This window comes from Lepisma saccharinum, chromosome 1 (assembly GCF_977018435.1).
Source record: "Lepisma saccharinum chromosome 1, izLepSacc3.1, whole genome shotgun sequence".
In the NCBI taxonomy this organism is placed as follows: domain Eukaryota; kingdom Metazoa; phylum Arthropoda; class Insecta; order Zygentoma; family Lepismatidae; genus Lepisma; species Lepisma saccharinum.
In genome coordinates this window covers 80,661,419-80,688,495 of record NC_139229.1, presented here as the reverse complement: position 1 = coordinate 80,688,495, position 27,077 = coordinate 80,661,419, and the positions used below count along the sequence as shown (strand labels likewise).

The 27,077-nt window shown below is 40.7% G+C and overlaps 2 protein-coding genes across 2 annotated transcripts in view; one reads left to right on the top strand and one right to left on the bottom strand.

Moving 5' to 3' along the window:
- LOC145996898 (regucalcin-like) overlaps positions 1–27,077 on the bottom strand; it is a 113,105-nt gene that overhangs the window by 11,617 nt on the left and 74,411 nt on the right. The window lies entirely within an intron of this gene.
- On the top strand, positions 295–26,943 carry LOC145983602 (regucalcin-like). The gene is made up of 6 exons (XM_083116665.1): positions 295–589; positions 2,817–2,986; positions 22,667–22,873; positions 23,797–24,012; positions 25,381–25,493; positions 26,057–26,943. The coding sequence occupies exons 1-6, from the start codon at positions 534–536 to the stop codon at positions 26,291–26,293; spliced, it is 999 nt and encodes a 332-aa protein (XP_082972791.1). The 5' UTR covers positions 295–533; the 3' UTR covers positions 26,294–26,943.

Here is a 27,077-nt window from a genome sequence, read left to right as displayed (position 1 = left end):
TGCTTCATGAAAGTTTACGTTAACTGGGGGAAATAACATCCCCCCCCTATTTCCAGCACTGGTTTTGTCTCAACGTAACCGCGCTTCAAGTTTATGTCCTTCAAGTATGGGCCTCTCATATGAGACCTTAGATTTCGCATAGTAAATGCTCTCGTAACCTTGAATTTCCAAGGTGGGTGACAGTTTGGCTGCCCACGGTGTATGAAAAGATGTCCGTTACGGTAGTTGATTCGCTGCAGAACATGAGACCTTGTCAGTCTTGGAAAAAAAAAAAAAAGGATGGTGTAGTAACGGAAGAACTCGAGCAGCAAGATTAAAAAGAAAACAGAATCACTCAGTAGGGAAAGCAAGGCAAAGAAAACAGAAGGAAACTTGTGGAAATGGATAAAGAAGAGTAGAAATTCGTCTCGCTTTTGAAGTGACATCACTCGTAGCTTTCCATTGCAGACGACCCAGCGCTCGAGAGACTGTTGCCCCGGGACATTCAAGTCAGGAAGTAGTCCAGTGTTTGTAGCGTGTGACCAAGACCCGGAATGATGAGATTCGTCGCTCTTGCAATACTGGCTTTAGCCGCAACGGAAGGAAAATGGTGAGTGAAAATCTTACATTTGCAAAACGTTGAAGAAAGTCTATTTAATGAACTTCAGTTTATTTAATCTTGTTTTTCTCCTCTCATGAAAAGTTAGATCTTCCTTGAAATTTGAAGATGTGTAAATTTTGATCGCGATTGATTGGTTGGATTTATTTTACTTTGCTTTCCTGCCACTTTTGGCAGATGAGAACGAGTGGTGACGTATCTAAATTGATGAAGGGATAATCCCAAAGAACACCCACGTCCACGTCGGAACGGGAACCCGAGACCCCTGGCGCAGTAGCGCGCTGCCTTAACCACTTCGCCACGGAGGTTGGCGATTTTGCACGATTCAGCACTAAAATATAATATAAAATAAAGTTTCGGCTTGGTTATTGTGTCAGTTCTTTGTATTTAAACAATTGGCCACAGGTGCAGCAATGCCAAAGAGATTATTGATGCAAATGGTCTGGAGTAAGGGACACACGAAGGAACGATAGTGCAGCTATTTTTTCGGAGTTATGAGGGTGTTTCTGAAAGTAAGAGACCTGAAGCAATAAATAAGGGGATGTGACACGAAAGTAAAGCTTTGGTATATCTTTCTTTTAAATATACATTGCACAGTTATGTACACTGATTCTTTTTCGCAATTTCTTAGGATGGAGGCCCGTAGCCAGGATTTTATTTCAGGGGGGCTCATCCCTTATCAGCAGAAGCGTCGCCAGAAATATTTGTAGCGGGGGCAGGCCGTCGATAAAACTTGATTAGTAGAAATAATAATGACAATAATTATTACCACGGTTATAATTGTTATTTTATAATAACTATTATAAGGTATTAAAAATAAACCAATTTTGAACTAAATGTATTATTATAATTATATTTGCTACTTTGCTACTCGATGAGTACGAGTGACATTATTTTTCTTACATTTTGTAGAGTTAGTTGTACTAAAATTCACAGTCATTGTATTTTGTTTTTAACTTTTACACATTACGTTCCAAAAAAAACTGCTTTAAAAGTTAGGGGCAAGTTTTAGTCATAAAGTTTATACTATGTTATCTTTCACAAAGAAAACTATACATTTTGGGGGCTGTGGGTCCATTTATTCTTTGGATTTAATTGTAGAATATAAAAATATAAGCTGGTTGCTCTATTATACACTAAAGTTTTTTCGATCTAATATTTAATCTTACTAAGGAAGTACATGTAAAATTAATTACCACTATATACCATTTAAATGAGATATTTGTAGAATTTCGAGGGGGCTTCAACCCCCTTAGCCCTCCCCCAGGCTACGTGCCTGTTAGGATGTTATTCTTTCAAAAGTATTTATACGAATCACTCCACATTACGGTAAATTCCTTTGGCTAGTCTTCCAGTATTAAGGGCATGCGGGACAGTTTCCACTTGGCTCTTCCCTAGCTCCCCTCCCCACCCCCGTGGCAGTGTTGCCAATTTAGCTCTCTTGGAGCCAGATCTGGCTCTTTCGTGCACTCGTTTGGCTGAAAACTGGGACGCCTGCCCCGTGCTTCACTCTCATGCCATCACTGGTTACAGCCCACATAGACCAACTTTTGCCATGCTTATACATTTTGCACGTGACGCGATATTGTTATATTAGCTGCGCCACCCCACCCCCTCTTATATCCCCAGCTACTTTTTTTTTATAGCGCCGTGTTGACGTGAAATTGACATAATATTATCAGGGAATCCTTTATTTTCGATTTCATACGACCATCGGTGGATTATTGAGATGGGTGATGCCGCTGGATATCGAGCCCAGGCCCCCTTGATTACAAGGCGACGACGTTACCATTACGCCATCGGACTTACTTACAAAACAGCCACCTTCGTGTGGAATTGCGATGGTCTGGTATTATTTTCCATTAGGAAATCGTTGGTTAGATGTGCACGAAATATGGACGACGAATATTAGATACGAACCCACGAGAAGAACCCACATGTAAGAACTAAGACAACCTCAAAGCATAGTACTTTTACTTCAATATTTGAAATGTGATAGGCTAATGTCTTAGTTGAGTATTCGGTAGGCCTAATTACCTAGTTAATTTCATTGAGCGCTGATCCAAATTAAAGCCAATACCACGAGCGATTTTGCCCGTATTTAGAAAGCTAGTGGCAATAGTTTAATTCCTTATTAAGAAACATGTATGCTAGCTTTCGTGCAGCGTATTTCAGACTTTGTTAAATATTTTTTTAAGCCGGTGCCATGTTGTTACAGGTTGTTTGGGGCTTCGGAAGTTGTGGTGGAGCAGGTAACCAACCCCGTTCACCACGGAGAAGGCCCGCACTGGGATTCCGAAGAACAGGTTCTGTACTATGTGGACATCTCAGAGCAGCTGGTCAACCGCTACGACCCAGCCACGGAAGAGTTCACGCAAGTTTATGTTGGTAAGTGTCCTTCACTAACAGTTCTCTTCTCCGAATGGGAGAGAGGCAGGAGAAAGGAGGATGGGAGGGGAAAGAAAGAATAAGTGAAATGAAATAGTGTGAGGGGGAAGAGAAAAGGGACAAGAAGCAAAGAGCAAAAGAGTGGAGAAAGAAAAAGTGAGAAGGAAAAGGAGAGAGAAAAAGAGAGAAGGAAAGAGAAGAGTGAGAAGGATAGAGGAAAAGGGTGAGGATAGAGAAAGAGTGAGAAGGAGAGAAAGGAAAAAGAAAAAGAGAAGGAAAAAGAAAAAGATAAGGGAAAGAGAAAAAGAGAAGGAAAAGAGAAAAAGAGTGAGAAGGAAAGAGGAAAAGAGTGAGGAGGAAAGAGGAAAAGTGAGAAGAAAACAGGAAAAGAGTGAGAAGGAAAGAGAAAGGAGAAGGAAAGAGGAAGGAAAGAAAAACAGAAAAAGGAAAAAGAGTGCTTAATAAAAAGTGGAAGAGGAGATAGAAAAAGTTGAAAAGAAAGAAAAAGAGAGAAAGTGAGAACGAAAGAGGAAAAGAGTGAGGAGGAAAGAGGAAAATAGTGAGGAGGAAAGAGGAAAAGAGTGAGAAGGAAAGAGAAAAAGATTGAGAAGAAAAAGAGTGAGACGGAAAGAGAAAAAGAGTGAAGAAAGAAAAAGTGGAGAAGGGAAGAAAAAGTGAAAAGGAAAGAAACAGTTGAGAAGAAAGATAAAACGTGGAGAAGGGAAGATAAGAAGAGTGAAAAGAGGAAAGAGCTGAGAAAAAAGAGTGGAGAAGGAAAAGGGAATAGAGTAGAGGAGGAAAAGAGTGCAGAAGGCAAGAAGAGAGAGGATCGGCCAAACTTTATATGCCATCCTGACAAAGGTGAAAGAAAAAAAGGAAGTTGTGAACAACATGGTTATGTGAAACGCAGAATACTGAACAGTCTTGAGTTTTTCTAGTGTGTAGTGAATGAAATTATATAATTTTAATATAGTCTCATGTTTCACGTCAAATTTACAAGCTAATTGTGTTCTCAATGTTGTTTGTGATTATGATTGAAGTGAATGCTACATGAATGTTTCTTTTTCATCAATTTCCCATATTGAGTGAGTAAACGAAGTTTAAATAATTTCTGTTACTTCCACCATAGGCGGATTACGGGAGCAAATGCCTTGATAAAAGTTCAGTCTGGAAAAAAAAATCTCACTTATCTCACTGTTCTTAGTTTAATTGGATTGATAGTTACATTTTACATATATGCAGCATGCAGCAACATAGGAGCACCATAACGAATAAATTAATTGACTCTGAAATTTAACACAAGTAGGTGTAAAAAGACAGTTCAGCAACCGAAAATGCGGCTCAGTGGGGCTCGCAGTGATGCCAACTCATAGCCGTTTACGGTGTATGTTAACATCACTGGCAGTGTTGCCAACTCGTAGCCGTTTACGATGTATATTTTTGAAGGCCCACAGCTGTTTACGATGTATGTTAACCTGACTGGCAGTGTTGCCAACTTGTAGCTGTTTACGATGTATATTTTGACAGCTCTTACTGTGGCGTTTTACGGTGTATATTTTGACACCCCCCTCGGCGTACGGTGTTGCCGAGTCATGCAACATCCGAATCAGCGTTGGCGAGTTATGTACTGTTTCACACCCTAATCTAAACTAACATCGTACTCTTATCATGACCCTATCTAACTTAAATGAATGGCATCTTACTATTTATGACTTGAACGCTTGAACCTTGGCAACCTGTCTGCTCACGTTACCCTAGCAATCGAATCAGTGTGTTGTTGTTGCCTACGACCCAATATAACCTAAAATGGATGCTTCTAACCTTATTGCGATGTGGCTCGTCTCTAACTTCCTGGCTGTTTAGCAGTTGGCGAAATCAGCATGCACCCCATCCACAGCGTTGCCAACTTAGTGTTGTGGTGTTTTAACTTCCGCGCATAAAAATAACCATGCCTATGAATTTGTTCGGGTTCAGAAAGCAGACTGTCATGGAGGCCCTACCCAGACTGCTTCGCCAAGCTCGGAGAACCTGTTATCTTCCCTATTATCTATACTTAATGGCCTGCCAATCATTCACCTGAACAGCATTTGGACGAAATACGATGACAACGTTGGCAAAACTTTTTATTTCTTCAACAACAACTTTAATTTTTACCAGTTCCCATCTCTGGCAAACTGCGATTCACCATGAATCCAGATTCGTAGGGAAAAAAGAAAAGAAAAAAAAAGCATCAGGTACAATAAGATAACTACTAGTTTGATTCCTGGTGCCAGAATATGCAGAATATAGTGGTTTTAGACAAACTTTATTTCGATTATTTTATTTGTGCAAAAAGTGAATTTTAAAAAAAGACAAGAAAACTAAAATAAAATTAATAAACAGTTCTGTTTGGGATATTTAATTCTTGTTTCTCTGCTTACGGTATATTGTGTACCCGCTGACCTAGAGCGTAAAATTCCCCTCTTTTCCTCAGCGGAAACAGCGACACGTGTTTTTTCCGGTTTTCGCGAACATTCCAGACTCTCACTCAGCTGCTAGTTTTAATATTGCGTCAGGTATTACATTGCAAGAGTGAGTTGTCGGTGTATTGCTCTGTGTGTGTGTTTTTAACTTGTGAAAACAAGAAGTTAGACTTAAGAATATATTTAAACTTACATTAACTTGTTGGCATTATAAGTGTTAAATTAGAGGGAAGATATAGAATGAAATTTATAATTGTGTGTGTAGCTGGCTGATTGAACGCTTCAGTGTGTGTAGCAGCTACACATTCTATTGTTTAACTGGAGGTGGAGAAGCCACCCTTGCACTTATGGGGATGGCTTTTATCTTAAAATGCTTAGGAAGGATGTGACTTTCAGGGGAGTGTAAGCCCAATCTCTTATTGAAGTCTAGATTTGGAGTTGTCGGGTTACAAATATAAAATTCACTTTTGTCCAGATTAAGCCTAATTCTTCTATAAGGTTATATTCTCGGGTCTTTCTTAAGTGGGTTTAGAAACCTTTCAGATGATAAGGATTCATATTTTGTTACTTTTTTGAGCTTATTACTCTTCGGTGTAAAAAATTCAAAATTTATATTTTTAATAATATGAGGGGGTGATTTTTCTAATATATATATATATATATATATATACATAAAAGGCTCTATTTATTTCTTGTGTTGATCAAAGTTCTCACATGTTCTCTGTTGTCTTCTCTATAGGGAGGGGGTGGTCCCCAATGCTAACTCTGTCGGGGTGCGATTAATAAGTGACTAGGTTACTGAGAAAAGCTTATTTTTACAACTAGTTATGGTTGTTTAGCCTAGTAGACTCAAAATAATTGGAAATTTTAGTTTCCCAGAGTGGAATAACAGTGAAATATTTAATATAGGTAATAATTTCTACGAATAAGAAATTATTTAAGCAGAGGGGAATTAGAAGAAGGTGAAAAAAGGATGATGTATTAATTCTAACATATAAATGCATGAGACAAGTTTCTATTTTTTTTTGTGAAATATTTATTATTTAATAAGATAACAAATTAAGAGGAGTTACAGAAAACAAATATCAGTTTAAGCTATTTGTTGAATCTAAATCACTAACATCACAACAATAGAAATACAAATTTACCTGATTTGGTTGATTTGATTTTTTAAAATTATTTTATGCACAATAAAGCTAATTAGGTCTGGACTTAAAATTTAAAATAGGAACCGAACCACTATGTGCTTCTATTAGGTGTAGAACAAAATACTTCTTGATTACAAAATAAGAATATTGCTGCTACTGTACTATTGGGGAGACCCTTCAAATTTACCTATTTGCGATTTTTCTATATACAAAATTCAAATAAAAAAATAGTGAATAGCTACCTATTTTGACCTAAGTAGAACCAAATATAAATAGATCAAATTCGAAACGTACTAACTTAAAAAATATATGTAGGATAATTTTGAAAATATTGTGAATTTTCACATAAGTAGTAAGTATGAGGAGATTCTGCATATATCTTTCTAATAAAAAAAATGATTTTTTTTATTCTAGAGTTATTTTTTATTGTATTTAACTATCTAAAATATTGAATTTGCATGAAAATTAAAAAAATGAGTAAAAAATTACACCAATTGGATTTTTTTAATTATTTTTTTTCTATATGCAGAGCCTGTGGATTGAAACCCCTCTCCCTAGTTATTGTTATTTCCTCATCACGCACATACACAATCTTGTACAAACAACCCACAAAAAAATCACACATAATAGGTATGCCCAAATGAAAAGAAGACTACGGTTATATCCAAAGAATATTATATTACAGAATATTTGCATTACGTAATATGTGAAGTACAGTTAATGTGTAACATGATACCTACACATAATTGCCATTGATATTGATGCACTGATCTCAGCGTGTAGGAAGGGAGTGGATGGCTTCAGTGTAGAAACTCCTGGATTGCTTACGGGTCCAGTTTTCCACGGTGTTCTGCACTTTCTCGTCACAGGTGAACAGTTGACCTTTAAGTGATTATTTTAAGGGGCCGAAGATATGGGAGTCACATGGGGAAATATCAGACCGAAACAGCACTATCCCCTTCGAGAGCTTACCTCTGCGCTTGTTTTTGATGGGCTGTTCAAGCCTCAAATACGTGTTGCAGTACCGTTCGGAAGGCACTGTTTCACCCCGTTCCAGCCAGTCGATGAGTACAGGTCCTTCATCGTCGAAAAATAAACTGAGCATCACTTTTCCGGCCCTCATGACAGAGTGGGCTTTTCTTGTACGTGGGGAGTCGGGATGGCGCCACTCCATGCTCATCAGTTTGGAAGCAGGGTGGAAATGGTGACACCAAGTCTCATCGCATGCCACAACCTTGGCGATGAAATCCGTACCTTGCTCCGCGTACCGCAAAAGATGGGTCAAGCACACACCCATTCTCTCCACCTTCTGCGTCGCTGATGCTTGGGCACCCATTGTGCACAAACTTTGCCATAACACAGCTTCTTGTGGATTATGTATTGCACAGTTCCTTTGCTTATCGACAGTTCAGCAGAAATTTCACGTGTGGTGATCGACGATTCTGACGAACGAGATTATCCACAGCAGCAATCGTGACAGGGTTGATGACAACGTGCGCTTGCCCGGGTCGTGGCAAGTCCTTGGTGCTTTCGCGTCCCGCCTTATAACGCTGACACCAACGGAATATGGTGCAACGTACGAGACACTGCTCTCCGTAAACGTCCTTCATTCTGCGATAAATTTGTGAAGCATGCTCGCCTTCTGCGCGAAGAAATTGGATTACAGCTCTCTGCGCTGATCTGGAGGAATGCATAATGCACCCGTCCACGCAAAACAACTCTCGCCAACTGAGGAAACAGCAGGCGAAGCCGTTCGCTACACCTGCAAACTGGGACAAACACCGCACCATCTATCGGCAAATATATTTACCTTCGATTAGATACAACGCCGCTACAGCAAAGGTCTCCTTTTCATTTGGGCATACCTTATATAAATAGCACCTCATCACAAGCTCTCTACAAGCAGCCAGCTTTTCTAGAGAAAATACACATAAGCATTCTTGCACACTCTATCACAACACAACAGCACATATATAAATAAGACTACCCCAAACCCACCCACCATGCGTTCCATGAAGACTTGTCCCACATATGAAACAAGTGTTTCAAGCAAACATTTTCGAGGCACTGTCGGACTTGTGTGCCAGGCAAGCGATTGACAGCGACCGAACTGGGCCCTGAGTGCGGGAGAAACATCACTATTCCGTACCTCAGCAACACCAGCTCGCGTGCAAGGCCTCTGGAGAACCGATGTCGCAACCGTCGACCAGTCGCCAAGCTCCGACCAAGAGGAAGGCGACTCCCCTCGATGCACCTCCATCCGCCAAGCGAGTTAAGCCAACGGTGAAAGCGACGCGATCTGCTTTCGAGCAGATGTTGCAGGACTTCTCTATAAAATCGCACAAGCCGTGCGACGTACGTACCTGTTTGATGGATGTGCGGGCAATGTTAGTGTCTATCCTAAACCAGGAGTTGTTCCAGCACTCCAAGTTCTATGCGGTGCTGTCCTGCGACTATGCAAGACCCTCAGGTGAACCTTACACCTTTTGACACTCCACCAAGGCAAAGGTGCTTCATCTGGCAAATGTTGCGAACCTCGAGGAGGTCTACGACGAGCTCATCGACACGCTGACGCAGAAACAGTAGGAGCACCAGGCTAAGGGCTCTGGGGGATTGTTATGCGGCACTCCACACGAACTTCGGATGAAGGTGAGCAAACTTCTTCCCTGGTCCGGGTCCAGCTTTGTCCCCCTGCCGCCAGATGTTGCGGCCAAGAAGGCGCTTCTGAATATTCAGAACAATGACAATAAGTACTTCCTGTGGTCGCTGCTGGCGGCATTGCACCCGGTCGACAAGAAAGACCAGCCGCACCGAGTCCACCACTACGTGCAGTTCGAGCTGGAGGATGCGATAGCCAGAATCCCTTACCCCATGGCGATCAGCGACATCGGGAAATTTGAGACACGTGCATGCAATATGTTGGACCTGCGACTATGCATCAATGTTTACAGCATCACCGAAGAGAAGCATATGGTGCATCCCATTCGGGTGAGCGACGTGGATGACGACCTTGCGCAGGAGATCAACTTCTTGTTTATCAAAGACTAGTCCCACCACCACTACACCCTCGTCCGCTTGCTCTCCCTCTTGGTCTCAGGTCAGAGAAGTAGGCATGTTGGTCACATCGAGGTGTGTCGCAGGTGCCTGACCACTTTCGAAAACCAGCAACAGGATGATTACCAGCATCTGCGAGGCCCCGACATCGCTGACGAGAAGATCGCCCGCCACATTCTCTACTGAGGTACCAACAAACCTGCGGGGATGCTCCCGCCCGAGCCCGGTGCGGTTGAGCAGTTTCGCATGCACAGTGCCACGGTAGAGCATCCTGCAATCATCGTAGCGGACTTTGAGGCCTTCCTCATACCCCTGGCCACCTGCTACCCCAAACCCAAATCATCCTCCACCACCCCCTACCAGCTCCACGAGGCCTCGAGCTTCGCGTATGTTGTGGTGCGACGAGACCAAGATATCGCCCCCGAGGCATATGTGTATCGCGGACCCGACCCGGTCAAGCACTTCCTCGAGAGGATGGAGCAAGAGACCATCAAGATAGGTAAGATGTTGTTGGCACCCAAGCCTATGCTGCCACTGTCGCCCATTGATCAGCGTAAGCACGATGAGGCCACCACCTGTCCCATATGAAACTCCGAGCTTCACTGACAACAAAAAAGTGCGCCACCACGACCATTATGGCACTGGCAGCTACATTGGTCCGTGGTGCAACGAGTGCAGCCTGATGGCCCGGTGCCCGCGCTTGATCCCTGTGTTCTTCCACAACGGCTCAGGGTACGATTTCAACATCTTGTGCCACATCTTGGCTACGACGGCGAACGCATCAACGTCCTAGCGCAGAACGAGGAGCGTTACATAAGTGTGAGCAAGGTCTACGACCTTGACTGTTTTCAAATTGTAAAATGTATAATCATGTCTTGTGTAAAAGAAAAAGAAAGAAATGTTGTAGCATACTGTTTTGTTGCGTAGCAACCAGTTCTAAGAAAAAAGTGAAGGAGATAACAAGAACGTTTTGCATATAGTTCGAATCATAGGAATTGGTGCATAATTTAATGTATTTATTTAGTGCAAATAATAAGTATACTCATCAGAGAACAGTGTAGTGATTTTGAACTATATACATTATTGTTATTTCATAATTTTCTGTGAAGTAGAACAGTGATTTACTGAGTATAATGTAAAATGTTCAAGCGTAAAAAAGTGGCGACCGTGTGACAGGACTCTGAAGTTAAGTAGTTCTTCGGATCGACTATGTGAAATATAATCTCAGTAGGTCTGGGATTGAAGGATATTCAAGTATTTAAGTGTGTGCAAGTTTTTTCCTTTTCGTTATTAAAAATGTCTTCCAGAGGTTCATCTAAAGCTCGTAGCAGAAAGAAGACTGTGCAATACGAGGGCACATATCAAGCAACGTTTACAAACATTCAAGGTCAAGAAGTTAATTCTAATGATAAGACTGATACCAGTACTCGCAAGGTGGAATGTTGTGGTGACACGAAAGCTGACATCAGATTTGTTCAGTGCTATAAATGTCTTTCATGGTTTCACTTTTCTTGTCTTAAGTTGTCAGTTGTTCATTGGTCTATTTATTCTACTACGGTAGAGAATTACTTTTGTAAATCTTGTGAACCTAGTTATAATCCATATGAATTGTCAGCTTACAAAGAGAGTATTAGTCCTAATTTTAACGATCTGCTAGAAACAATCAAGAGCATTCAGTTCGTGGTAGTTAATTCTAGTAAAGAATTAAAATCTCAGCTTGAAGATTCCAATAAGGAATTGAAATCTCAGCTTGAAGCTTCCAATAAGGAATTAAAATCTTCCAGCAAGGAATTAAAATCTTCTAGCAAGGAATTAAAATCTCAGCTTGAAACTTCCAACGAAGAGTTGAAATCCAAAATTGAAGCTTCCAATGTCGAATTACAGTCTAAAATTGAATCTATGAATTTTGATTTTAAGCAGGTTAATAACCGTATAGACATGTTGGCTTCTGATGTAGCAATAAGAATCGAATCTTTAGCAGAAACGTGTGTAAGTTCAAATGAAGAATTAAACCAGAAGTTGCAAGAAAGCATGCAAAATCATGACTGTAAAATATCAGACATTCTTAGTACACAAGATCTTCATGCGAAACAAATAAATGAAATTGAAGGTTTTTTGCAAGGTGCAAAAGACTATATAGGTAAACTCAAATGTGGATTTGATGATTGTTGTTCGCAAGTTGAAACACTCGATTCTAAGTTTTCACAGTGTTTCGAAATTGTTAATCAGTACGATGATAATTTGAAACAGCTTGCATTGCGCGTTGATGTCATTGAGAATAATATGCAGAAACCAGTTAATGTAAATTATGGTGGTGCTGATTGTAATGTTACAGGTACTTCTCATAACAAATATTCTAATATGAACTCTCAAGTTCATGGTATTGATAATGTTGCAAATCGCCAATCGAGAAGGTTAAATGTAAGGCGTGATTCTGGAATTGGTCATAAGCAATGATTCTGGTTTGAGTGATTCATATGGAAGTTCTATTAACTCTACGGATACTACTAAAGTAAAGACATTTTATGTAAGAGAACCGCATCTTAAACATGTAAGTTGGAAGCAAAATCGCAAACAATCTAGTTTACATAATGCTAGAAAGACGCACGTAAATTCTAATTGCTCTTGTATGAATAGATCTACATAGTTGTATTTTAAACGAACGCAGAGTACAAACTGAGAATAACATTGACGTTTCCTCGAATGACGTATTTCCTGAAACATCAAATATGTTAGGTAGGCCAGAGGACTTCCGCAGTTATGGAGGATATTGTAATTTGAATTACACAAACTATCCTTGCACTTGGTGTTCCGGTTCTACTAATTATACTCAAATTCATCCAAACAGGTCTGATAACACAGCTTCAAGAATGAATAATACCCAGAGAGCATTTAATTCTCATAATGATAACGATGAGTCTAGAAGGAAACTGTTTAATCGTTCTTACCCTTGCACATATTTTGCTGGCAATCAAGAGTCACCAAACATTCATGATAGTGCATTTGTGAATGGAATAGAAAATTGTAATGGTGCACAAATTTTCAAGATTGTAATGTAAGACCGGATTCTGATTCTTTGCCCTTGTACATGACGAAAGTTAGACATTTGAAGTTAAATTAATTATCTTTATTACCAAAGTTCTCAGGTCGAGTTGAAACGCAATCTGCCAAGATAATACTTGGAACAATTAAACTCAACGTTCGATCTGATAGGAGTGCCTGCTGATTAACGACTGCAGAGCATTCAGAATTGTTTTACAAATAGAGCAGATTATTGGTTTAGAACTCACGAAAGATATTTCTTTTGTTTTTCTGATTTTGAAAACAAATTTATTCAACAGTTCGCTTCGCCTAAAATGTTACAATCACAGTTAGCTGTTTTAAGGAATAAAAAATACGACTAAAATGCACAGGGAAGTTTAGAAACATTTGCACTAAAAACACATTCCACATATTGTTATTTAGTGGACAATCCGATTGATGTAGATGTTATACAGTTGATAATGAGGGAGTTGCCGGATAATGGTGCCTCTGTTAGAAATAGTTCAGACAATGTAAACCAATCTACGAGTTCAAGATACAATGCAAGTAATGCTACTAATTTTGGAAATTTCCGGCGAAATAGAAATCAGATGTTTCCTAGATTTTTTTACAATACTGGCAGGTTTTACCGTAATAATAATAGAAATATCACGAATGAGAAATCCAGACAAGATAATGGTCTTAATTTTAGGCAGCCTAACTACAGATTTTCTAGGAATGGTTACTTTAATAGTAACAGATCTTGGTGTAAGTCCTAATTTGACTCAAAATCTAACTTTAAAATCAGTCTTTACAATTTAATGATGCCAGGCCACAGCAGTTGGAAAGGCAGTCTACTTTAAATTAAAGTAGCAGTCGGAAGAGCCTCTTTCCCTCTGCACTACCTACAACAGGCACAAGGAGGAGTCGATTGATTTACTTAATGTTTGTGATGGTATGAAATTTTCGAATGAAAATGCATTAAGTAACTTGCAAATTAATTTTTTGTTAGAATGGTTTGAGGAAGAACCTGACTGGGTTATTAACAATGAAGATATTACTGTACCTTTAACAGAAGTTCCAATTGTACATGGAATCATATGTCAATTGCCTATCATTTGTATAATAGATTGTGGTAGCCAAACAAATGTTATGAATTATGTGGTTTGGTGTAAGATATAATCATGTATTGGTAATCTTACGTTGGACAAGGTGGATGACATTAGATTATCTGGATTTGCTGGAAATAAAAAGTGCAAAATTGTCGGTTTAAGACGATAAGTATTCAGATCGACAGCGAATACTTTCCAATGGAATTTTTCATTTTAAAAGAATTTAACGCAGACATTATTTTCTTACGAAGGCACAAAGCAATTGTGGATTTTAGGAATCAGAATATAAGTTTAATAACTTCATCAGGAAAGCAAGTGTGTACAACACTAAATAATAAGGATTCTGGTACGATAAGTGTTGAATCTGACAAGCTTGTATCTGGTGTGAAGCATGATACTGACATAACGGAGAATGAATTCCAGTCATGTAGGATAAAATATGTACATGTTAGATATTGAAGCAAATTAATGTGCCTTCTCAGAGGGATATTCACGAGAAAGTATTTGCAATAGAAAATATCGGTGATTCACAGAAACGTGATTTATTTTCACTCTTATGGAATTATCACGAACAATTTTCTGACAAACCAAGACATGCCAAGGTAGAACTATATAAGATACAGTTAGACCTATTGCCACGGCACCTTATCCTATACCAATTTCTAGGAGAAAGAATTTAGAAGAACAACTCTCCAAATGGGAAAGTTGGTTTATAATATATCAAGAATCTTCCCCATATTTAAATCCTCTACACATTGTACCAAAACAAGGTGGATTTTAGAAATTTGAATAAGCATGTCATCAGTCCTCAAGTTAGGATTGAACCAATTCATGAAACGTTACAACGATTTTTGGGATCAAAATATTTATCTTCTATTTATTTATCGTGTGGCTATTTCCAGATCCCATTAACTCCAGAATCACATCTTTATACTGCTTTCTCATATCGCGGTAGACAGTATTTATTTCGATATCTTCCCATCAGCAAACGATCTGCTGTAACCATTTTTCAAGACAGGATGAACAAAATCCTCACGAAAGAATTCAACAACTTTGTTGTTTGCTATTTAGACGATCTCTTGATCTTTAGTAAAACTTGGCAGGAGCATTTAACACACCTGGAAGCTATTCTGCAAAAATTGAAATATGTTAATATGTCAAGTTTTCAAAGTGCAAATTTGCTTCTAAAGAAATTTCTATTCTTGGACACATCGTTTCTGGAAATGAAATGAAGGTAGATAGTAGCAAGAATTCTGCTATAATAAATTTTCCAACACCAAATAACAAAAGGTCACTTCGAAAATTCTTGGGTTTAGTCAACTGGAGAAGAAAATTCGTGAATAAATTTGCAGAAATTGCCCATTCACTTTATGAACTTCTAAAGTCGAATATTCTCTGGAACTGGAAGGAAGTGCATGTAGAAGCTTTTAAAAGGCTACGTGATTTGGTTATATCTCCAGAAGCTTTAGCACAACCTAATTTTTTTAAACCTTCTAACATAAATGTAGATGGTTGAAAGAAAGGTATTGGAGGTGTTTTATGGCAAAATGGAGAGACATCAGAAGACAATCCCAGGATTATTCAATATGCAAGTCGAGTTACTCATGGTAATGAGTTATCTTACAGTACACATGAAATTGAATGTTTAGCAATTCTTTTTGCCTTTGAGAAATTTTATATTTATGTAGCCGGAACTAAAATTAATTTGTTCACAAATTATAAATCATAAATCTCTTTCTTGGCTGGAGTCAGCAAGAACTTTAAATCCACGTTCAAATAGATGGTGTTTAAAACTGCAAGGTTTTGATTATGATATCCACCATGTTTCGGGAGTAAACAATCAAGCGGCTGACACATTAAGCCGATATCCCGATACTACTACAGGAAATATTTCTTTATCAGAGTTGTTTATTAATAACTTAAAATTGGATATTATTGAAGGAGATACTTTGGAGTTCTGGAAGGATTCAATATCGTGGCGCATATTGTAGTGCTTTAATTCAGAAGATTGAGAACGGAAATCTTTCCAAGTCTTTTAAGACTCAGTGTGCTTTCCAAGATAGCATTTTATTTTTAAAATGTGTTTCTGAAGATAATTGGAGATTAGTTGTGCCAGTTTCCTTAATACCGAAAATCTTACATAAAGTGCATGATTTGCAAGGACATTTTGGATATAGAAAGGTTTTCAGTAAATGTAAGAAATTATATTATTGGCCAAAGATGAACTTCAGTATTAAACAGTATTTGAATAAGTCTTTAACTTGCGCCAGAATATGAAACATCCAGTCTTCTGCTGCTTCCGCGAACGCTGCAATCTTTTTAACTGAGGGGTGCTGAGCAGCAATTTGATTCCATGATCTTTGGCTAGGCAGGAATGTTTCTTTTACCTCTGTTTCTTGGTGAGCAATCCATCAAGAGCTCAGAGAGACTTGAGGTTCGCGTAGGGCACCTGGTAGACGACACTCTTTGGTTTCATGGTGGTTATTTATATATCGCGGAAGGCAAGGAAGAAAGTTTGCGCTTCGGACAACGCAAGAAGGTGACTGATAATATCATCGGTCTCTGTGTTCGACGCGTACTAGTCGTCGGTAAACTTTCTTCTCCCCTTCCTCCCCTCGTGAAGCTTGTCCATCCTATCGTCTAATTTTTTGCCTGCAGCCTAAAGAGGGTCTCGGGATCGGCACACCTCATTCCGCTTATTTTGCGAAGATAGTCCATAAGAATCATCTCGCACGGGAAGCGGAATACCGGGACAGTTTTGGCCAGCTTGACGAGCCTTTTGACATCTTGTGACCACCGTTGAAAGTGTACACAAAAATCTTGTGCAGCAGTTCCAGTGGTAGGTCGGTTATACAGGTTACCATTTTCACGGAGGTGTTATTTATTTACAGCCCCCCACCCCAATTTCTGTTTTGTGTTCATGGCGATAGTCGTACCCAACGCGGCAACCAGTTCACTCAGCGAGACGTCTCTGCTGAGGAGTCTCCCGAAAGCCGCATGATCCAACTTTGTCTGCATCGTGACGTGCATCGAGATCGGTATGTGCGTTGTAGGCAATGTCGTGATCCTTGCATGCCGCGTCCAAGGGATTCACGCCCTTGTCTCGTCTTTCCACTCTCTGTTCGAGTTTGGTACCGGGGCCACAGTACTGGTAACCTGGCAGGTGCATCTCGAAGGGTAGCTTGTTGATGTCGTTCACGAGTCCTCGACCCTCTGCCACGTTCCAAAATTTCGGAGGCAGGGTGATGATGATCTTGATGAGGTATCCTATGCCTTTGTTATCGTTCACGATGAAGTTGGCTAGCTTGGAGCTGATCATGTCCACAATGCCCACGTTCTCGTTGTGGAAATTACGATTGCCGGCATTCTCTTCGCCTGCGATGACCAGCAAACTGTCCAGGAGCTTCCTCACATCGTCAACACATACAAACTCCTTGGGCAGGGTGTTGTAGTGTTTGACGCCGCTGCCTGTTTTGACCTGGTTCCTTATTGGTTTGATGAGGTTCTTGCACTTTTCGCCGCTGCTGGATTTGACGCGATTCTGCGTGGCATCGTTGTTTTGGTACAGGGCGTCCGTCATGATCAAAATTTCTGTGTAACTTTGGTAATCCTCATCCGTGTAATCTCTTGGCTGCTTTTTGGTAATAAGCTCCCACAGTCCCACCGTGCCTGGTACAGCTGTTCTCCCCCAAATTGATTTTCACGTCGTCACCCTCGAATGCGACTTCCGAGGTGCAGCCTAGTGCCTGACGTCTCTGTGGCGGTGCGAGTTCGAACGGAGTAGTGTGAATCCTGGATATATGTGTGGGTACGATATAATTTTGAACAGTAAGCGGCACGAGCTCGTTGATCAAGTCTTTGTCTTACTCGGTGACATCTTTGATTTCTTTACCGAGTCCGCTAATGGCACCAATGATAGGTTGGTCCTGATGTTTTCCCTCTTCGTAAATTCCACGATTCTCAGATTTCCACCCCTTGAACCGTTTCGTCAGGTAGTCGCGAAGCTTCAGGTTGTCGTCTGCGAGTTTGCGTTTTGCCATTGTTATTTTATACAACGTTTATGTAATGTTGCAACGTTCGTGAAGTTGTTGATTTTGTTTCTGTATTTTCCGTCGTTCGGTTTCCTCGTCATGTCCATCGTCAGAAATCTAAAGTCGTCCCGGTTCCAAAACGACGCACGGAATTTCGAAAATTCGTTGTAGCTCAAATCTCCGCCCACGTAGTCGTCATGCACGTGCTTGAGGTTGGTGGCATCCTGACGAAACAGGCACAAAAGGTTAGCGTTGTCCCGGAGCAGCTGCTTGGGAATCTTGGAGAAGGTCTGCGCAAGGTAGAAGCAGTCTGTGCTCTTGTGACGACCTTGGGTGAAGAAGTTGCGAATCTCGTTCTGGTTTTCCAGGATTACGTCGTCAAAGACCACCACAGAGGTATCGAGGCAACGGCCCAGTGGCATCACTTTAGAAGAGAATGTGGGTGGCTATCCCCAGTCCTTCGTACAGTTTCGCCAGCTGACAATACTTTGGTTGCTCCAAACTTTTGGAGAAAACGTACACGTGCCTGTTCTTCCAATCCAGCCAGTCGGGCGCGAGCAGGAATTTGTCCACAACCAAAGTTTGACACGCACCTTCTCGGTCTTCTAGGGTCTACGTTAATTACTATGTTACCCAGGATCGAACTTTTCAGATAGCTGCTAGGGTAACTATCTTACAGACCCTAACCTGGTCACTGGTGTAGGATCTTAATACCTTTCCTTAGTTTTTAGCAATGAAAAGGTATGGAACTTTCTTCCAACAAAAGTCGAGTTTATTAACATTAATGCACAATATACATTAATACTTAATCCTTGGCAATCCTGGATTTAGCTTAACTGATGCAGATTTTTATGTCAAATCCGAATCGGATAACCCTTCCATGATTAGTCACGATTGCTTTTCGGTATCGCAAGCAACTAGAGCCGAAGCAGCAGGTTTGAGGAATTAACCCAAGCAAATTGCAGCCTCCGAAGAGCGGGCAGTTCTCCCTACAAGGTAAACTTGTGATACCGGCAATCGGGTAAGATATACTACACGGTTATTTACAAAAAAACAAGAAAACTTGGTGGATATTTACAGGTTTATATAGATTTACATAATTACGACATGTAAAATAGATGTGTACAATATTTACATAAAATAGTTAAAGTTGTAAATAACATACCTTTCTAATATATTTTTTCAAAGCCAAATCCGTTTATACAATGATCAATTTTGTTGCCTTAAAGAAATATAAATTAGTTCTCGAACATTCTCAATCTTGTGCGAGTCACGCAGATGTTGCACTTGCTATTTTCAAATGGTAACATGAACAAATTCGACTGGGGCGACACAAGTTGTCTTCCCGCATCCCGATGGACCGACAACGAGGCAGCAACAGTGTCCCGAAGTTGCGCGATTTCGGCTTGGATGTTTTTGACGTAGTCAGACTTGAGTATTCGGTTCACGGCCCTCTTCACCGCTTTCAGTTCCTGCGACGTTGGCATGGTGGCCACCGTACTTTGAAGCGACTCCAAAGCCTTTTTCACAGCATCCAGTTCGGTGGCATTCGCCACAGTACGCATGGCATCTTGAAGTTGTGCCACATCATCCTGGGTAGACGTCGATCGCTGCAGCGTTACCAACTTGTTCTGTATGTCGTCTATCAAGTGGTGGAAATGCGAAAGTTCGGATTCGGTGTTTAAACTTTCCAGCTTGAAGATCTGCTGTTGAACGGTGGCCAGAGTTTGGGCGATGCCGGGCAATTTCGATTCCAAAGTTTCCTGGACGTTCGAGAGATCGCTCTTCATGATTGCCAAGGTATCCTCTATGTGAGCCACGGTGCCTTGAATTTTCCCAAAATCCTCGTAAGTCTCGAGCTGGAGTTTGATGTTGGCTACGCTGCGAGCGATGGCGTTCAGTTCGCCGGACGAAGTCAGGTTGTCTATGAAGCTTACCAGCGTTTGGAGTTTGGCTTGGACCTCGGCGATGGCGGCGTTCAGGGCATCCGTTTGAAGTTCAATCTTGATGTTTCCCAGCGTGGGAATTTCTAAGTATTGAAACTGCTCGCGTAAATCAGCGTAATCATCCTGAGTTTTGATACTCTGAACGATGGATTGCAGTTCGGTCTGGATGCTGCTCGTTTGATCCATTAATCGCTGTTTCAGTTGTTCCACATCGTTGGTCCGCGCCTTGAGTTCGTGTTCCAACTTGCCGACGCTCACCTCCAAGTTTCCGAGGTTGTCGATGGACGCGAGGTCGGTATACTTTTGCAGTAGGGATTTGAGCTCGGCATCGATTTTGAGGATTTGGTCCAGGCACTGAGACTGCAGGCTGGCTATCTCAGTCTGGAGGCTGGAGTTGAGCGTGGACTGAACGTCGCTCCGCAGCTTCTTGACCCTGACGTCGAGCATGAGAAGCTCGTCGCCGTGGTCGTCGCATTTTGTGTGGCCGAAGATGTCGTTAGGCATTGCTACTATGCTTATTTATTATAGGGTAGGTGATTCGCAACTCTATGAAGAGTGGGATGAGTTTGTCGTAATCACCCAGAAGCTCGACATACAGGCAATCGTCGGCAGACACATCGTACGTCGTGGTGATGTCCATCCTATTGTGCTTGATGCGATAAATGTTCTTGCCGAAGGAAATCTTGACTTCGCCCGCATTCTCCGGATTCACGACCATCTGAAGTTTGCCGCCAATCGGAATTTTGTAGAAATTTAGATTGTTGTTTAAGACATAAAAAGTTTTGCCAACGTGGTCATCGTATTTCGTCCAAATGCTGTTCAGGTGAATGATTAGCAGGCCATTAAGTGTAAATAATAGGGAAGATAACAGGTTCTCCGAGCTTGGCGAAGCAGTCTGGGTAGGGGCTCCATGAAAGTCTGCTTTCTGAACTCGAAAAAATTCATAGGCATGGTTATTTTTATACGCGGAAGTTAAAACACCACAACACTAAGTTGGCAACGCTGTGGATGGTGTGCATGCTGATTTCGCCAGCTGCTAAACAGCCAAGAAGTTAGAGACGAGCCACATCGCAATAAGGTTAGAAGCATCCATTTTAGGTTAGATTGGGTCGTAGGCAACAACACACTGATTCGATTGCTAGGGTAACGTGAGCAGACAGGTTGCCAAGGTAACTTAGTTCAAGTCATAAAAAGTAAGATGCCATCCACTTAGGTTAGATAGGGTCATAATAGAGTACGATGTTAGTTTAGATTAGGGTGTGAAACAGTACATAACTCGCCAACACTGATTCGGATGTTAGGGTAACATGACTCGGTAACACCGTACGCCGTGGGGGGGGGAGGGTGTCTCAAAATACACACCGTAAAACGCCACAGTAAGAGCTCTCAAAATATACATCGTAAACAGCTACAAGTTGGCAACACTGCCAGTCAGGTTAACATACATCGTAAACAGCTGTGGGCCTTCAAAAATATACATCGTAAACGACGAGTTGGAAACACTGCCAGTGAGGTTAACATACACCGTAAACGGCTATGAGTTGGCATCACTGCGAGCCCCGCTGAGCCCCATTTTCGTTTTCTCAACTGTCTTTTTACACCTACTAACACAAAACTGTTAGCAGCAAGAATGAAGTACTCCGTAGTTATAACTTCTCTCTCTGGTAATTCACAATGCATTACAGAAAGTAAGAAAATTGCGAGGGAAGCAAGGAAGAAAATTTTTAGACCCAAAATTTTGCAATCTGAAAACAATGTTGATTTAATATGGCACAACACATGTCATGGGACGCCATGGCATTTTCTTTTACAATTTGTTTCATTTAGATCGTCGGCTCCCAGGGCCAACTCCTGCCGACCCCTAGCTGCTGCTCTGAACTTAATAAGACAGTAAGAAAAGCAGATAATGAGAGCGAAGCGAGCAATAACATTACGAAATGCATTTTTATTTCTATAAAATTTGATATCGAGGGGGCCAATTGACTCACTGTGCCCCGCAGGTGCTCTTGGCAGTCTGGAAGAAATAATGCAAGAAAGACGAGAAAACTAATTCCATCCTGAGTTTCCTTTGTCTTGCTACTCCTAGATTCTACTAGTATTGTTTTCTTATATTTCAATGTTTTCCTCCCTTGCCGCCCTAGAATTGATTTTCGTCCAAGTTTGGGAAGAGGCAATATCCATTGGCCCTCTGGTGTTGCTTTGAACTTTAATCGGCTTGAAAATACTTATTTTTCTTTAAGAGTATAATATAGTTTAATAACGGCGATAAGATTCTTCTACACTAAATTTCTAGGTGAAAGTATAATAATATAGGAACATGGGACGTCTGGAAGGGGGGGCAAGGATGGTCACACCTCCCCCTTATAATTCGAATGTCAACCTAAAAATGATATATTTCACACTTATAATTTGATTTCAGTCACAGTAATTTACATTAATGCGATAGTTTCAAATTCAAGTGGTGTTTCTTGATAGGGGCAGTACTATTATCGGGGTAATATGCCTTGCTTGCCCCTTAGTGGAAAAAATCTTCGGACGTCCATGATTAGAGGGACATTTACCCCCCCCACCCCTTGCGCACACCTATGACTTCCACTCCCCGAAAAGTTTCAGAAAACCTGTGTTCTCTTGCTTACTGCGACAGAAGGAATGGTATGGACAAAGTTTGTCAAAACCTTTTGCCCATTGCAAGAAAATCAGAAGACTGACCGTTCTCATTTCGACGTTCAAAGTCGACATGATAGCCTAGAGTGAAATGTAAGTGTATGTTGCAAGTAGTGATATGCTAAGCAATCAGTTTCAAATGAAGCATGTGCCGATTAAGAACCTCTGTTTTTAACCCGCACCTTGTAAATTTCAGCTTCACTTTTTTGCGGAGGTAACTTTTTGCATCTTGTCACTTGCAGAGGGTGGTCCCGTAACCCCAGTCATCCCGATAGCAGGTCAGCAGGGGACGTTCCTGATTGGTCTGGGGAGGAATTTGACCATTCTAACCTGGGACGGAAGAAACGAGAGCACTCCTTCCACCCAGTCCATTGCGGAAGTCGACCAAGACAAGCCCAGCAACAGATTCAACGATGGGAAGGTGGACCGCAGTGGGCGCTTGTGGGCAGGTAAGGTTTACGTAGGTACCAGAAATCTTGCGTAGCCATTAGTAGTGAAAATGAGGCTAATTTTAGAGATCATAAACATACTTTAATGTTATTTTCCTATACATTATCCAATTAGTCGAAAATTGAATGATTGCCTTGGTTTATTTTACTTCCTATTTCTGCCACGTTTTTCTAGCCGAAGATGGCATGATTAAGTGATGATATGATGAAATTGATACAGGAACTCTCCATGATGAAAAGCACTCTGGGTTCTTGGGCATGTTTGTTGTTCTTTGCGAGTGTCCCTTCACAAATTTCATCACATCACTCTTCACCGTCGCGATTAGCCAAAGTGGAAGATATGCGACGCTAATAACAAAACTCTAGCAAAATCAATTTGATGAAGATTGATACCACACAGTCCTTTATTGTATAGAGTTTGTTGTAAGTCCACTTTATGCACAGTTAGGCTAATCAGGACTGGACCTACAGTTTAGCATGGGATCCGAAGGACTGTACAATGTGACTCCACTAAGGTTTCGAGTCCACTTTATGCACAGCTGGGCTAATAGGAACTGGACCTAGAGTTTAATGTGCAATCCGGACCACTGTGTGCCTCCACACTATCGAAACCCGGGACTCCTTCATTACAAGCGACATGGTTCTTTAGAAAGGTGGTACAATTTATGATTTTATCTCAAGTCCATGTATCTGTACCGGTCACCATGTTCTTAATATTTCTCTCATAGGCATAAAGATGTAATAACTTCTGTAGCTATTTGCAATTGCAGGTAGCAACAAATTAACTTGCACGACACTGGTACTTGCTGCGTACGCAGGGGGAGCTGATGGAACTACAGCTCCTCCCAAAAATTTGAGAAAGTCATAATTTTCAATTGAAAGAAGTAACAAACGGGGGATGCATTTCTGATTCCTCTCCGCAGGTACAATGGGATACGAGGATGACCAGGGCGAAGTGGATCCGAAGCAAGGCTCCCTGTACACCCTGGCCATCGACGAGGCCTTGACGACCAAGATAACAGACGTGGACATCTCCAACGGCCTCATCTGGAACAGCGAAGACACGCTCATGTACTACATCGACAGCCCCACTAAAAAGGTGGATGCTTTCGACTTCGATATCGCCACTGGGAATATCAGTAAGTGTAAATTAGCCTGCATTCGAAAAGTTGTTTCCTAACTGTAACTCCGTTACGGTTACTTCCGAAGTAAATCAACTTACTTTCAGTTGATGTGCACTGTTACTTCTGAAGTAAAGCACCTTACTTTCAAACGATGTCCACTTACTTCTGAGGTAGATCAGCTTAATGTCAATTGATATCCACTGTTACTTCTGAAGTAAATCAGCTTATTTTCAATTGAAGTCCACTGTTACTTTTGAAGTAGATCCGCTTACTTTCAATTGAAGTCCAGTGTTCAAGTAAATCAGTTTACTTTCAATTGATGCCTACTGTTACTTTAGAAGTAAATCAGCTTACTTTCAATTACTGTCTCCTGAGGATATATTTGAAATTTAATCAGTCATGTTCTCGTACAAAGTTCACGGGTTCGAATCCCGGCCTGGCCACTGGTGTTCTTTGAGTGTGACGCTTCATCAATTTCATGTCATTCATACCAATCTTCGGGATTAGCGAAAATTGGCAGAAAATGTAAAGGTACCCCTGTGCGTGTGCACACATGCCATGAAGGAGGAGTTATGGAGTTCCACATATTCTTGATCTCGGTCATAGTTTGGATGATGTGATCAGCATCACGCCCAGCCACCTTCAATCCACAGGTACCCGTTTATACGAGGCTGAGTGGGCCTCAGAGCCGCGTAGAATCGGGGAAATCAATGGAAAAATTCCTGGTCCAGATCAGTAAAATGTACACCCGACGGCAAAAGAAACAGTAGACGAATTGAATTGTCCATCACCATTTTCATTCGGTCTGTATTGAACAATATGATAATGAATTGAGATAAAGACGTCAATAAGCAGAGGGCAATATCTGTTTCGCACCAACATATCATTCCTTAAAACAACACAGGATGTGGAATAAAAAGCAATGAAAATAACGGTGGACAATTTTCCTACCATTATCTTTGCCGTTCACTGTACTACTTTTGTCTCAAGATTACCACGTGCATATTTTCTACATTTTACCTTCTCTCAACAGTCAGCTTGAAGAGAATATTAGAAGCTTTTGTTATAAAGAGGATTGCTTTCATCTTCATACGAAAACACGATGAAAAATGGCACATTCTTTAAAAACAGTATCATAAATTAATTCTAGTGTAGTTTACATTATCTACATCGACCATATAAAATATGAGCCAATGTAAACTAGGTCTAGATTACGCCTAGAAAACACACAGACAGACACATCATTGCCTCTGAGGCGGTGAAAATGAACATGGCAAAAGGGGAATGCTCTTCTCTGTAGTATAAACAGGCGATCCCCTTTTAATTCATAATTTAAGCGATAACTAAGCCTGTGAACAGCTAACGCATATTTTATTGTTACAGGTAACAGAAGAACAGTGTTCGACTACGTGGCAAACAATGTCAGTGGTGTTCCAGACGGCATGACTATCGATACGAATGGTAATCTTTGGATTGCTTGCTGGGGAGGTTACAAAGTAAGTGAAATATCGCTTGTAAAGCCTGTCTCAGGAGTCTGTTGAGCAACGTCGCGGATAACAGTAGAGAATGGGAGAAAGCGAGTGGGCGGAGCGAAGCAGTCCGCGCTGTTGCAATCTGTTCGTAGCTGCAGTTGCGTTTTTTTCATGCAATCCCTTCTTCTCATACGTTGATTGGTCGAGCCCTCTGAGTCACTACTTGCGCAGAGGACTTTGTTTTCGTTCATTTGCTCCAGATTCCCGGGACAGAGCATATGCCATAAAATCAAGTTTCTACTCAGCTTGAAAGAATGGCCCTTCTTTTACTCATACGGTACATTAAAGATTGAATGGGCAATGCTTAGTCTTTTAAGCAGTAGCAGAATGATTCTTAACAAAAGTGGCAAAAGATGTCTTCTATTGTTACACAATGTTTGATGTATGTCGGTATACAGCTAATTAAGTTAGAACAATGCTAATCTATGTGCAATTATCACCAAATTACTTATTTTGTCTTGGGATACGGACAAGAGTTTGACAAACTATAAAGTAATACTTTGGTAATTTCGCTCGTTTTATTTCAGGTGATAAAGGTTGATCCAACAACAGGGGAGCTGCTTGACCAAATAGAGCTTCCAGCGTTAGAGGTGTCGTCTGTTATGTTCGGAGGTTCTGCATTGGACGAGCTGTACGTGACGACAGCCCGTATAAGGCTCTCTGACGACGAGCTGCAACAACAACCATTGGCTGGTTCTGTCTTCCGGATCACAGGCCTTGGGGTCAAAGGATTCCCAGCAGAATCATTCGTGTATAATGTATAAATCGATCATAAGTGTAGACAAGGGTACGACCCTATCCCAAATCCTAAAAGTACAAGTGTTCTCTATTTGAACTTTTCAGCGAAGTACTTCTCGCAACCGTAAGAATCAAGTTCCAGTTAACCTTGTGTAAACGTGAAATATATACCTTTAATTTAAATTAAATTAAAATTTGGGATACATTTATATCAGTCACATGTTGACCAGGTTACTGCATACAGTCAAAGCTGTTTCATGTTGAGATTTTAATTTCAGTGTATTATGGTCACGTTAAGGATTATATTACTCAAACCTGAATAATGTTGATTTATTTTGTGCCAGAACTGTTCACTACATATTTATTGCAGAAGGCAAATAACCAAGTAAGAAAAATGTCAAATCAGAAACTAAACTTATATGTATGAAAAATTTCTATGAACATTTGAGGATGAGAATTTACTAAACCAAGTATTTTTTACAGGTCATTACTATTTCAGCTCCTATTGTTATTACTGCACTAATAAAGCATTAATGAAACAATAACAAAATTTGAATTAGTAGCTACACTTATCTGATGTCTCCTCGTATGTATCCTTTCAAGGTAAAATACGGTTTGGAGCGATTTGGATTTTGTTAAACCTGGGAATGCTGAACCACTAATAACAAATTTGCCAGTGATTATCACTCAACTAACTTTGCAGGATGTTAACGTGTCTTCGTTAATTTATAGCGAGTGATCAAAACTAGCTAAAATTGCATATTATGAACAGTTTTCTGTTTTAGAAGAAGACAATGTAGAGTTGGTACT

Bases quoted from the DNA above. Each gene is read 5' to 3' on its own strand.
- LOC145983602 (XM_083116665.1), top strand. From the start codon at position 534: ATGATGAGATTCGTCGCTCTTGCAATACTGGCTTTAGCCGCAACGGAA. The intron at 2,987-22,666 runs GTAAGTGTCCTT...TGTCACTTGCAG, and splicing joins GTTCACGCAAGTTTATGTTG to AGGGTGGTCCCGTAACCCCA. The intron at 24,013-25,380 runs GTAAGTGTAAAT...TTATTGTTACAG, and splicing joins TATCGCCACTGGGAATATCA to GTAACAGAAGAACAGTGTTC.